At 41.4% G+C, this 14906-nt stretch overlaps 1 protein-coding gene across 1 annotated transcript; it reads right to left on the minus strand.

The window, feature by feature from the left end:
* Positions 1–6768: 6768 nt before the first annotated feature.
* Positions 6769–9531, minus strand: LOC138039856 (uncharacterized). The gene is made up of 3 exons (XM_068885687.1): positions 9036–9531; positions 8373–8706; positions 6769–6988 (listed from the first exon to the last, which is right to left on the minus strand). Exons 1-3 carry the CDS (start codon positions 9529–9531, stop codon positions 6769–6771), a joined length of 1050 nt encoding a protein of 349 aa, XP_068741788.1.
* Between the last annotated feature and the right edge of the window lie 5375 nt (positions 9532–14906).

A 14906-nucleotide genomic window follows, 5' to 3' on the forward strand; every position in this document is an offset into this window, starting at 1 on the left:
TAGCTAGTTTTAAAATTCACGGTTTGATTAAAGAGAGGGGTTAACGTCGACTCAAAGATTTTATAAGGCAATAACTTGTGCATAAAAAGTTCCTATGAAGGATGCCCCAATCACAAGGAGGTATACTCTTCCGTGCAGTGTGCTTTTAAGTGTGCAGCACGGGGTATGAAAAAAAAGCAAGTCAGACATTCACAGATATACTCGATTAACCTCCAAAAGAATTTTATTGTCTTCAGTTCTCATTATGGTTACGGTTAGCATTATTAAGGGGTGAATTTGTTTCAAAAGAAGAAAAATCAGTGCATTTGTTGGGGGTCGGCACGGCACGCTTATATAATTACTTCACATTGTTATGTAAATTGTCGTCCACAATTCCAAAGAAATATCATTATCAAGGTGTGAATTAGCAATTTGACACGTTAGCTCAGTGGTCTAGAAGAGAGACAAGTAATCCAGAGGTTTACAGTGGTACGGAAATCAAGGCAGACTGCGGGATACATAGAAAAAAGGAAAGAAAAAAGCCGAGCGGGCTCTGGAATAGAGACAGGACAAAGGAATCGAAAGAGGAACAAATCCAGAATGCGCTCGTCATTGCTACAGTTTCTCATGACCTCATCTAACACGAGAAGATCAGGACGACAGTGGTGTGGAAATAAGGCGGGAATGTCGTAGGGTATACCCTCCATAAACGTGACTTCCTTTACCAATTCCTTACGACAATCTTGCCATTGACCGTAGCAACACACCATCTTACGAATGGGGAGTTCAAGCAAGCAATCTGTGGTTGAAGTATCTGGCGCGTAAATGTTGTTTTTCTGCAATGGCTGGGGCCAGAAGTGATAACACTGCTGGGGCACTTCAATTAAGACATGTTAACGAGACGAAGCTTCAACGATTTGAGTATACGAGAGAGCCTTCCCACCCCATTTACTTTCAACCTGATTTTATTGCTTGTGACCACAGCAAAATGACTTAAAACTTTGTTGAAAGAACGTTAGGATAAATGGGGTATCATCTCATGCAGGAGAGGTAAGCGCTTGTCACCCACGTGCCACGGTTCCACGAGATTGGTTTGAACTTGAACCAGCCTCTGTTTACACGAGCAAAGCGACAACGAAGGTGGAAAGGCGTAAATACCGGGATACGCGATGGAAGTGCCAACTGGTAAGATGAACCAATCATGACCGTATTTTTTTTCTGAGGTGAGTGAAGCATTCAAACGAACGCCGTGTGTAAGAGTGTTGTCTTCGGTTACCCATCCCAACGCGCGAGCTGTAGACAGGGTGATCATCGTCCTTCAGTTTGCGAGTTTAAGGTTACATCCCATTCGTCGTCCACTGTGGTTTCAATCTAAGATGTTGGGTCAGCGTTGCTCAGAAATTTTAATTATCCTTCTGTCACATCTAATGCCGTATGATACTTGCCCTCGGATAATACGAACGGTGTGAAGTCACCTTGACGTTCCAGCATGCTTGCACTCGTTAGTAATGTCAAACATTGATAGCGGATACACGATATGATGTAATCCTACATCCGAATCTTCTTCATCTTTCAGATGGATTTACACGAAAGGAAGACTTACTACTATTACTACTGCACGGCATTACTGGAAATGGTCACGTAAAAGATCTCCCACTTCGAATTTATACTTTGTTGGGTTTTTAAACAGATTCCCATACATTCAAATTGTTCCACACCATCGATGCGTTATTCTCATGGACATCCGCCGTTTTAATTTTCTGTTGGCGAACATACACCACGTCAGTTGCTTCAAAGTGCGGTTGAATCTTTCAACCACTGAGCCTTAGTTTCGTTGTACGCTACAAAATGGTGTACCTTCTCCTTTTTTTCGGAAGGCTTGAAAGGTCTTGTTCTTAAACTCGGTTCCGGCATGATCTGTTTGCAACTTCGCAGGTTTTCGACCTTCCTGGAAAATGCTTTCAAAGGTCACCACTAACGAGGCACCTGTTTCGGATTTCAAGGGAACCACCTACGCGTATTCGGAATGGACATTGATACAGGTCAGTGGATACTTGTATCCTTTATTCCACCGACTCAAATGTTGTAACTCAACCAAGTCCACCTGACACTTCGAATCTATATCAAACACAATCTCTCGGTTACGACGAAAGTGCTTTCTTGCATGTTTTTGTAGGGTATAGCCAGGTTTTTGCCGGAGCCAATTGAGTACTTGCGTGCGTTTCAAACCATAACGACGCGCCGCACGGTACAGTTTGTCGACTTCCCATAAAGCGAATGGTCGATCCTCATCATAATACAGTTTCTGTAATAGTTGATTCGTCTGATTTAGGGTCCTCGTTTTCTTCTTGTTCTTTTGCATTTTCCTCTACGTGAATGTGGGTGACATCTTTCAATTCGATGTGAACTTCGCTACCGCAACACGGAACTAAACATGGCATTCTCTGACGTAAGTGAATTAAAGGAACTGTGGGCGATGAGCTTCCACACACGCGGCTTGCAGCACTACCCATGGTGTTAAACAAATGATTAGATCTTCCTCATTTCATATACTTTTTATAATTTGCCAAACCACCCACCAGAAAGAAGGATAATGTATCGAGTACGTGATCAGTCACAAAACACTTTGTGGCATGCATATTGTTCGGTAAATGTAGCGTTGCATTGGTCCATGTAAAAACTCAACAAGCCACCGGGGTTCATTGGATGTAACTATTTTAGAAGATCTAACAATTGCTCCCGAGTTGTGCTGTGAAAGGGGTGTCCTGCAAAACAACTCCGAGCGCAAACACAAACCAAGACAAAGTACTACACTCTATCCATGTTAACGAGTCTACAAACGAGCACTGCACGTATTATTTTATAGAAATTTGTTTGTGAATTTGATAAAGCTTCAATTACTGTCAACAACCCTGCATGCAAAAAAATGTAGGACCGGTACATGTATAATCTTTGTTGTACACTGATGGTGCGTTGTTTCGTTTTCAAAACAACTCTTGTTTTCGGACTAACGATGCGTCGTTTGTTACGTGGAATGCCGAAGGCATACCACGTCTTAAAACCAGTCTGGTGTTTTTTGTTGTTGTTGTTGTTAGTATTCACAAATGTGCATACCCCACGGATATTGGATTAAGCTCCGATGGGGTGAATTTACTTTAATTTATACCCTTCAGTATTTCCCCAACCATCACGATTATCTGCGGGCGCGTTAACCACTTGGCCACCGTGACGCACTTTCGTTATCTGGATGTGAGGCAAACAAACATGTTACTTGTACGACCAAACGTACGATAGAAAAATTGAACGTAACAAAAATCTCCCGAAATGTTATTCGCTCATGGTAACTTATTATATTCGTGGCACAAAATTTATGACGTTTTTATTCTCGATCGAGACTTTCTAAAAGTTCCTTCTGCACTCCTTAAAAACTGCATATCAATATTTATTTACTTTTGCGTCAATATCTGGTTTGCATAAAGCAGGCTAACAAAATCTGTACCTTGCTTAGTTCGCATTTTTGAGCGTTAAAATAGTCTAAGAATGTTTGGTCGTATGTTCCTGACAGCAAGTCGCATCTTTTGACGTCCCCCATCTAGGTACTAAGCCCACCGGAAAAAGCGTAACTTCAGTGAACATTGATCTCGGAAAGCTGTCAGAAGCTCAGAGTACACGTGAAAAAAGAAGTTGTAAACGATCAACATGTAAGCCTTGAAGCCAAACTTTTCTGGATTTCCTTTTATTTTCTTCAATCGTTCTGGGTTTAGTATTTTACTGAACCTCATGTCTTTTCAGGGGGTATTTAGCAAAGATATTTACCATGCCACTGTAATGATTTACGATACCAAAACAATATCGTCTAATATATAGATTTAAATTTACCCAAGCCTAAAAGCGGAGCTCCCTGGTTATTTATTCTTACTGCCTGTAGGGTTAGTGAAAATAAAAGGTTTCGAATTGTCCGCATTTTGATGTTTCCGGTTGTTGCTTTAATAATGAAATCATTTTCTTTGCTTTCTTCTATAGGAAAATTCATTGCCTAACTAGTGAATTCCACGGTACATTCTATGGTAAAAACCGATAGGGCATGGCTACGATATCGGTTTTTCGAATGAAATTTACTTTGGAATTCACCAGTTTGACAATGAAATTTTCTTGAACCGCACGAGTTTTCAAAGAAAACAAGCACACCCTCAGCGAGTATGAGGGGTGATCAGGGTCAAAATTCAGTTTTGCAATTCCGCACTTCTATTTCGCAATGAGAATGCGCTGCTATCTTATTACGCAATTTGTTCTACTTGTTTTGACTCGCAAGTTCGTTATTACGAGGTTGAAATACGCCATCGAAATACGTCGATATACTCCATTCTAATTCATTTATAATTACAAATTGCAATAGTTCATTCTAATTCAGTTTGCTATTATTACATTTTGCCTTTCTGTTACGATGGTCGAGCTTCGTATCGCGCCTCCAGTTTTGCCGCTCTACTGGTTTATTCTGTGAGCAGTTTGGCGTTCAAAGTCAGGTTTACTTCGTCTGTACGTCTTTTTTAATTGCTGCCTGTATTCCGTTATGCAATTCAGTTGTTCTGTTACGCTGTTCAGTTGTTCTGTTACGCTGTTCAGTTGTGCTGTTACGCTTTCTGTTCCTGTGCAACCCCGCGCGGTCCGAGCTGGACGTGCGAGGACTCAGAACGAAAGATCACTCTAATTCAAGATGGCGACGGCTTTGTTATTGTTGTCGTTCTTTGCTTCTCATGGAACCAGTGGAAACCATACAAAAAATTCCTTAAATATGTTTTTGATTGCCACACTTGATCGAAGATTGTTGTTTTGGCGTCGCAAAACCACAGACATTTCTTTGATAGGTGTCATGGCTGTCGCAATTGAGAATTCTGTTATCGCGACAAGTCCAAAGCACCTTGGATACTGTTTCAGATCTGATAATTTTGACTATTATCTGTACAAACTGGCCTGTCTTGTGTACCATTTAAACCACTACTCTCCTTTATTAGAGTTAAATGATTTTATCCTAACAGCTGCACGTGAAGCAAGGATGGCTTTGTTGCTATCGCAAGAACAATCACCTGTAGATTTCTCTTTCCCTTACAAGGTCAGTGCTGCGTTTTCTGGAGTGCCTGGAAGGCAAGGAAACAGTTTCTTTTTTTTTTCCTTGATCATCGATGTACAATTCCTGAGATTATAGTGCTTTTAGGTGTTTCCGTCAACTGTGAAAAGAAGCTTGCGTTGTCTATTTCTGCAAGTTAATTGCTGTGATAGCAGATGAAGATTTGGATCATATAGTTTTAGCGATTGTTAATGGCTTTCCGAATTGTGGTCATAAGAGAATGACTGGTTTTCTGCTTGCACGTGGACTTAGTGTTCAGGAAAGAGTGGATCCGAGAGTCAATGCGTTGTTTTGATCCAGAAGGAGAGTTATTGAAGGGCGTTACAAAGTTGTTCAATATGTTTTGCCATATACATTTACATGATCTCATTTTCTTCCACACGAGTAATGTACTACTTGCTTCAGATGGGAACACTTATCATTTGAGATATGTAGTGCAGTTTGACATGTATACATTAACCAGTCATTATAACTAACATCTTCAACCTTTTAAGCTTGTGATTGGTGTCAATGTGCCACAATACTAGGGGTGAGTGTACACTGTCTCCTATTAACGGTATTAAGCTGTAATGCCCTTCAATAACTCTCCTTCTGGATCAAAACTACGCATTGACTCTCGGATCCGCTCTTTCACTAAGTCCACGTGCAAGCAGAAAACCAGTCATTCTCTTATGACCACAATGCGGAAAGCCATTAACAATCTCTAAAACTATATGATCCAAATCTTCATCTGCTATCACAACATAACTTAGAGAAACTGACAACGAAAGCTGCTTTTCACAGTTGACGGAGACACCTAAACGCACTGTAATCTCAGGAATTGTACATCGATGATCAAGGAAAAAAAGTAAATGTTCCCTTGCCTTCCAGGCACTCCAGAAAACGCAGCACTGAACTTGTAAGGGAAAGAGAAATCTACAGGTGATTGTTCTTGCGATGGCAACAAAGCCATCCTTGCTTCACGTACAGTTGTTAGGATAAAATCATCTAACTCTAATAAAGGAGAGTATTGGTTTAAATGGTACACAAGACAGTCTAGTTTGTACAGAAAATAGTCAAAATTATCAGATCTGAAACAGTATCCAAGGTGCTTTGGACTTGTCGTGATAGCAGAATTCTCAATTGCGACAGCCATGACACCTATCAAAGAAATGTCTGTGGTTTTGCGACACCAAAACGACAATCTTCGATCAAGTGTGGCAATCAAAAACATATTTAAGGAATTTTTTGTATGGTTTCCACTGATTGCATGAGAAGCAAAGAACGACAACAATAACAAAGCCGTCGAAATTTCGAATTAGATTGATCTTTCGTTCTGAGTCCTCGCACGTCCAGCTCGGACCGCGCGGGGTTGCACAGGAACAGAAAGCGTAACAGCACATCGAACAGAGTAACAGAACAACTGAACAGCGTAACAGAACAACTGAATCGCATAACGGACCACAGGTAGCAATTGGGAAAGACGTACTGATGAAGTAAAACTGACTTTGAACGCCAAACTGCTGTTCACAGAATAAACCAGTAGAGCGGCAAAACTGGAGGCGCGGTACGAAGCTCGACCATCGTAACAGGAAGGCAAAATGTAATAATAGCAAACTGAATTAGAATGGACTATTGCAATTTGTAATTATAAAATGGCGTATTTCAACCTCGTAATAACGAATTTACGAGTCATAACTGATCTGATTTGATCTGAAGCCTTTATCATTCCATCTCGGAACATAGGCCACTGACAAAGTTCCTCCAGTGCCCTCTGTCCCTGGACAGGTGTTCGAGCTGGTGCCAAGAGAGACCTCTCGACTGGATGGTATGGTCTGTGTCTCTCCTCCAGCTGTTACGCGGTCTCCCTCTCCGTCTACTTCCCTGTGGGTTCCAACCAAGGGCCTGTCGAGCAATGCAGTCATTCGAGTTCTTAAGTGTATGGCCAATCCAGGCCCATTTTCTGCTCATTATCTGTTGCCTCACTTGTGCTTGACCTGCGGCTTCCCACATGTTAGAATTGCTGATAGTGACAGGCCAATAAATTCCAAGGATTCTGCGCAGACATCTATTTACGAAAGTCTGTAATTTTTACACGGTCTTCTCGGTTATTCTCCATGTTTCAGACCCATAGAGCAAGACAGACTTTACATTAGAATTGAAAATTCTTATTTTGGTGGCTGTTGTTATTTCCCTGGATCTCCAGATGTTTGGTAAGATATTGAATGCGCTACGTGCTTTCCCTATCCTTGCCAATACGTCTTCGTCCGTTCCTCCCGAGATGTTAATAACACTGCCTAAGTACGTGAAGGATGTTACATCTTCTATGCTGAGATTATTGATGGTAATATGCTCATTCGATTTGCCGTTGATCCTCATGATCTTTGTCTTATCAGTATTGATGTTAAGCCCTAATTTAGATGAGATAGCTTCGAGCTTGGAAGGTTTCGCTGGTGAGACAGCCCTGTCTTACGCCCGTTTTGATACTAAAGCTTTCAGTTAAGCCACCAACATGAAGAATACGACAGCTCGTACCCTCATATGTGTTCTTCACTAGAGATATGATCTTGCTAGGGATTCCATAATTGGCCATCAAATCCCACAGAACATTTCTATCCAGGCTATCAAAGGCCTTCTCATAGTCAATGAAATTTACATAGAGTGGGGTCCTCCATTCCAACGACTGCTCGACAATTATACGCAGGGTAGCTTATTGTTTTTCTGTTGATCTTGATGGCCTGAAGCCTGCCTGGTTCTGCCTCAATATCTCGTCCACAGCTTCCCTCATACGATCCAGGATTATACGGTTTAAAACTATTCCTGCGGCTGACAGGAGCATTATTCCTCTATAGTTCATACAAAGGCTCAGGTCTCCTTTCTTAGGTAGCTTAACGAGGATCCCCTTTCTCCTTTCGGATGGTATGTATTCTTGTTCCCAGATCTTAGGTAGGAGGCCCTGTAGCATGTGCACTGAGCTGTTGATGCCAGTCTTCAATATCTCTGCAGGGATGTTGTCTAAACCTGCTCATTTGTTGTTCTTCAGGGATTTGATCGCCTTTTCAACTTCAGCTTCAGTTGGGGGCTCACAGCTTATATCAAGCTGTTGGTCAGAAGCCGCGATGGCGAAGGTCTATTAAGCAGCTGTCGAAAGTGCTCTACCCATCTTGTTTGCTGGTCCTCAGTTGTTGTTAGTAGGCAGCCATTTAAGTCTCTAATCTGGTGGTTTATTACCATGAACCTACTTGAGAGTTAATTTGTTGTATCATAGAGTGTCTTCATGTCATGTTGCCTGGCTGCTGTTTCTGCCTCCTTTGCTAGGTCATCAATATACTTCCTCTTGTCCTCTCTCACGCTTCTTTTAACATCCTTATTTGCTTCAATGTACTCGGTATGGGCCCTTTCTTTTTGCAATCTTGTGCGTGCTCTGTTAAGGTTCTCCTTTTTTGATCTTTTTAGGACAACCTTAGAGATGGTGTCCTTAGATATCCAAGCTTTTTTTGATTGTTTCTTTCGACCAAGTACTTCCTCGCTTGTTTCAGTCCACACCTTCTTTAGGCTATCCCAGTTTTCGTCTATTGGGCCTTCGGTCTTCCTCCATATCTTGGAGAGTTTGGTATTTATTCCTGATCGTGATGGAAAATTGCTGTGCAATAAAAGGATCTTTCAATAAGTTGATATCAAATTTCACCCTATTTGAGACGCATCTGGCTGATGTTTTCAACTTGACCTGAAATTTACCCACCAAGAGATAATGATCTGAGATAGCGTCTGCTCCCCTCATCAATCTCACGTCCAGCAGTGTTCAGTCTTCTAAACTTCCTCGATATGCAGAGGTGGTCTATCTAGTTTTCAGTTGTATAGTTGGGCGAGACCCAATTGGCTCTCTTGTGCGGAAAAACGGACTCTCCTATCACCAGCTCATGTTCGGCACACAAATCTGCAAATCTCTCACCATTATTATTCATGTCACCTAATCCATGTGTCCCCATGACGTCCTCATAGCCGATGTTGCGGCTTCCAATCTTGGCATTCATATCTCCCATCAAGACGGTCAATTCTCTTTGCGGTCTGTTGTTTCCCAACACGTTTTTGAGGTTCCCATAAAACTGGTCCTTTACCTCATCCGTAGCCTCATTAGTAAGTGCATAACACATGATGAATCTGGCGAGGATCCTTTTCTGTTTCGTTCTAAATGTGGCTGTTATTAACCTAGAACTTACTGGCTCCCAGCTAATGAGAGCCTTCTCTGCCTGTCTGGACAGCATGAATCCTACTCCTTCAGTGTGTGGTGCCCCATCGTGGGTATGGCCAGAGTATGGTATCAGTTCCCCAGTGGCGAGACGACATTGGCCCGTTTGAGTCCATCTTGCCTCTGCGATGCCAAGTAGGCTGATGTTATACCTCTTAATCTCTATCGTCACCATGGATGCCTTGCCTTGTTCGTACATCGTTCTTACATTCCAGGCTGCAATTGTTATGCGCTGTTTTGGAAAGGAGAATCGGTGGTGTAGTTATCCGTTCAGACTGGCTTTCCCCATCCGACGTCATACGTTTACAGGATGAACTCCTTCCTACAAGACAGCTGGTGTGTGTTTGGTGCTTCGTCTGTGTTTCTGTAACAGTAGCATTTTTTACTCGGTGGGGTTGTTAGCCCCACGCTAAACCCCCAATAACCTGGAGGGCCAGTGTATTTTCTGTCAGGGTTCCTTCCCTTAGCCACGGGCTCCGGTTATTAAGGCGCCGGAGTCTCGCCTTCACCATTGCCACTCAGCTGTAGCACATTGCACATATCTGATTTGCTGGCGAGTCATAACAAGTCGAACAAATTGCGTAATAAGATAGCAGCGCAATCTCATTGCGAAATCGAACTGCGGAATAGCAAAACTGAATTTTGACCCTGATCACCCCTCATATGCATGACCCCTCGACCCAACGTAAATAATGGTGCAGTGGCGAAACCATTATTCATTACACAACTGGACACATTGTTATCAAGAATTCGAATCCAGTGTATAAAAGAAGGACCAAAATTAGCCTTGTTAAGTGCTCTAAACAAAAAATTAAGCACTCCACTCTCTCTTCTTACATGCAACGTGATTAGCCAAAAAAAAAAAAACAACAACGACAAAGGCGGTTACGTCACAGAAATCGTTTAGCAGCTCGAGTTCGCAGACGCTATTTTTCGGGGTAGAAAAACGACCGCCGGAAATACGTCTGCGTTCGCAGGCTATGGATTGACTCAATTTGGTCATTAAGATATTCAAGGACCTTTGAAAGGTACACGCCAATAAGTTAGATTCCCTGCCGTGGCAAAGGTTGCATTCTTTGACGGGAAAATGTTTGGTTGCAAAGGAGAAGATAAATGTGTTTCGTAAGAGTGTTTTGGAAATCTCTTCTTTGATATTTCGAACCGATTTACGTGCGCTATCTGCCACACGAAATGCTATTTATGGACTGATACAATACAAGAATGCTGTACGTAAAGTGGACGATCTGGAGGAATAAATTGAAAGACAGTTTGACGTTTACTTAACTCTTTCGAGCTTAAGATTAAAGCAGCGCACTGGATGCGGAGAAATGTCTGCGTTTAACTTTTGGTGAAGCTTGCTTGAATGTGTCGCCTTAACCAACCAGTAAAATCGACCTGAGCGCCGTTGTATGCCCCAGAATATGCATAAGGGCGATTGAGTTGGGGATTCTTATCCCTTCACCGATCGAAGCGCTTGTTTTTGCACCACGAAGACCAAAAACGTCTTAAAGAAGCCTTTGGAAGTTTCAGTAGGGGCTTAATGTATACTGAAATGTTTACATCAACACCGCTTCCTAAAGCGAAAACTTGAAGGCATTGTCTCTTCCAGAATCAGAGAAAAGGAGATCGAAAGACATTTTACTGGAAATATTCCAGTAAAACAATACGAAAAGAATTGGTAATGAGTAAATCACAATCACAACATTTTTCTCAGAAGAGAACCGCACGGACAAAAACATGACAAGAAAGGCTACGTAAAGTTGGGACTTTCCAAATCGTGTACGTAAATTGACGAAAACATCGCGTTTTTTCTCGGCCGCAACACATTTGATCGAATCCCCCTTAACGTTTTGATACCGAAAATGTCATAACCCTTTTGAATCGCATCCTCCATATTGCCCGCCTTTAATTTGACTTCTTTTTTACGTGGGCAACGCGCAAGTACTTTGCGTGTTCCATGAGTGTTGGTTCTGGAGATTTATGAGCCAAAATCTGATTGGCTAAAAAAATTACATCACAGAAATCGTTTAACCACTCGATTTTTCGAGGGAAATATGTCAGTGTTCGCAGGCTAGTTTAATGATGCCCTCGAGCAATGTGGCTTCGCACCCCTTTATCTCACATTATCGAGGAAGAATAGACCTTATTCCAAAATGGCCGTCATTTAAATATTCTTTTGTTTTTATTCAAATTAGCCCTTGATGCCTCGTTCTTGAGCTGAAAATTCAAAAGAATATTTTGCCTTGAACGAGGCATCAAGGTCTAATTTCAATAAAAACAAAAGAATATCTAAATGGCGGCCATTTTGGAATACGGTGTATGTATTCAGTTTATTAAGAAGAGTTCCTCCTCTCCTCTTCTCAGCTCCGTTGTTCTGCGCGCCACGCACAACGGAACATATAATTTACGATCGGTAACAAGCGCCCCAACTCCTTTTATACCAAAAACCAAGAGTATATTTTTAACCAGGTTTTGCGGGAAATAAACAATAGACCAAATATTGTATCTAATTCAGATCTCCCGGGGTAAAGATTCTTTGTGTATTGTATTTGCATTATTATGTAGCATTCACATCTATTGTAAATGATATGGAAATACCTGGAACAAAACGTTTTTTACCCAAAGGGTTTGAATTGGGTACAACATTGAGTCAGCCGATTTGGTCTAAAGATAAACACTTTTCTGACGGTGACGGGGACTGGGCCAATTTGGGTAAATCTTACTCTTGGGTGACGGACTTGCAAGAACTAAACGGTTTGGGGAATTCTGCACGGTTAAGTACCAGTTCCACTGGAAGGCCTAATATCACGGGAATTATGAATGTGCGTTAAGGTGGCTCAAACCAGTTTCAACGCTTCCAAGTGACGCTCTTATTAAAAGGATCGGCACCACAACGCTGTATCATGTATTAGCAATATAGTGGTAGCAAATGAAAGACGATTTATTGCTGAACAAGATACAGTCATTATTGTGACGTAATATGTCACCGTGGCAACGGGCAAGCCCTATAAATACACCCTTTATTTTGTCCTTAGTTGCTTATATCTCAAAAACGAACTCAGTGATCCCCATTTTTTATTTCTGAACGGTAATTAGAACCTTGCATACGGCGAGAGCTACTGAAATTTAAACTGACCAATCAGAATTCAGCGAGCGGGAAAAACTGTGCTATCCTTGTGCTATTTGACGTCACGCCAATTGTTTACATTCGGATTGGTTAGATCGGTGGACATTCGCTCAGCCTTCTTTTGTGACTCTCTTGACCGTCGCTTCTCTGAACTCAGCGGGACAGAAATGACGCATTGTTCTGGCAATCAATTTGCCAATCCACTTTATCCAGTTTATGAATTGGTCTAGCATGTGATTAAAAACCAGGATCGCCTTTGAACTTTACTCTGTGGAGGAAGAAGACGTTGCTGAGTGAACATTTTTACGACGAAATCCCCTGGTTTATTCAGCACTTTGATGTCCGATAACTGAGCCGCTCTAATGAGTGTTGGGTCAATCGCATTTGGCCGTCTGACCATATGAAGTTTTTTCAGCTCTTGTTTGTGTCCATCATGATCGAACTTCAGGTGAAGCGCTATGCTGCTTTATGCCAACTTCGATGGCTTGTGATGAGCTTGCCTGCTGCCCAAGTTGTTGTTGTATTTGGGCAAGATTGGTCTTATCGGGTTGGAACTTAATAGTCAGGGGAACAATTTTTCGTTCATCTGCTGTGCCAAACAACATGCAAACAATCCTGTTGGGTGTTCCACGTGCTTGGCGAGTCTTGCACGACCATCATCTATCAGATCTGGAGTGGAGTTTTGTTTCAGTGATTACAACTTGCGATCGTTCTGCAAACATCCACGTAGCATGCAGGACTTTTTTTTCAGGATCCCCGGCCCGTTTTGCTGTTTCAAAGGGAGTCGTGCATTTTTGAGCAGTTTGTCTTCATTGCTTGTATTTTTTCGTTTGTTCCAGGTGGCGCAAAGTAACTTTGATGATTTGAAAGGACTTGAATCCTTAATTGAATTAGCGATTTTTTTAATTAAGGAACCAACAAGTGAATGGTACACAAAATTAGGAGAAACTGTTCGTTGAATAGACAATATTTGTAGACATAATTATCTGCCCAGTTTAAGTACTAAGCTCAACAAGTTGTTTGGCTCCACAAGTTTCAGTTTCAGGCCACGTACCCAAATTCACCCTGGTACTGTTGTACACTACCATAGTTCTTTGGAAATTGAATAGCTCCTTGAACACCTGGCCCGGGTTGCTCGAAGCACGGTTAGCGCTAACCAGCGTTAAATACCATGGAAACCTATAGGTTTTGATACCTCTTAACCAACGGTTAGCGCTAACCAGGCTTCGAGCAACCGGCCCCTGGTTGCTTGAGAAGAAACTTGATGTTTTTGTTCTCTACATTGGTGAATGCAGCCACTAACTGTCCATTGTGGATAAACTCCAGACCAACTCTTTTTTCAATTTATTCTTTGTTCTTCGCAGGGCATTAACAATGGTGTCCCTTGTAAAATGTTAGTTTAAAGAGTTTGTCTAAGTTATTTCCAATTTCATAGGGCACTGTGGTTGCCAGATTCACTTTAAAACTTATCATGGAAATGTAAATCAATGCCAGTGAAAAGTCAGTCTCTTGAGTTGTTGATAGAAAATTAATTTAAAATATGCATATCGAAACATCAGTTGAGGAATATTTTTTTCCCTTTTTGTGAACCTAACATACATTGCTGCCATTTATTTATTGCTTGGTCATTCAATGTCTTTATTTTTTAGGTATTGTGTATCTTTATCTAAAAACTTAACTGGTTGCTTTTTGGAGCCCTTTTGCAGCATATTTAGATAGGCAGGAAATGTTCCACATTTTGTGGTAAATAGTTCTGCATAGTTTTAAGGAATATTGCGGCCTAAGCTAATTGAATATGAGAATAAAATGTGCTGTTTGACATTTTGTGAATTTAAAGACTATTAATATTGTTTGCGCTTGTTTTAAAAGGCTTAAGGTTGGCACTCAAAAGTGTTCCTTCAACAATCTTATTCTGTAAAGATTACCTTGGAAGAATTGGATTAATGCAAGTTTTTTCTTCTAGCCTCTTTCCCCAGTGCCCTCTGAGAATGGAGTTGATTTGGTTTTGCCCGATGTTGAAAGATGAAACAATGCCTAAACCAGCCGCAAGAAATACTTCATGGTGCTTTTTTACAAACATGGGCATGAGGGTGCTCATAAGCATCTGAGCATTGTTTCGCATGCTAAAGTGATAATTATTATAAATAATTTGTTTATCTTAGAGAGTCTTCTTTTCCTGTTGGTCATTCAAAAATTGTTGGAATAGCTTGTTTGAGCTGTTGGATAGAGGCAGAACATTTGATGAGGGCCTCCTGGGGAGAGGAGTCCTTGTTCCCTTTAGATATTTTCTTGTGTTTCCTTGTTCCCCAAATTACTTTGAAACTTGTTCCCAGCCTTTTGATCCCTAAAATTTAAATATTGGTTTTCTTCCCTTGTTCCCTAAAATATTTTGATATTGTTCCTCTGTTCCCCAGTTCAAATAAGCCATGTTCTCTTCTTCCCTCAAA

The sequence above is a fragment of the Montipora capricornis genome, chromosome 3 (genome assembly GCF_036669925.1).
Source record: "Montipora capricornis isolate CH-2021 chromosome 3, ASM3666992v2, whole genome shotgun sequence".
Classification (NCBI taxonomy): domain Eukaryota; kingdom Metazoa; phylum Cnidaria; class Anthozoa; order Scleractinia; family Acroporidae; genus Montipora; species Montipora capricornis.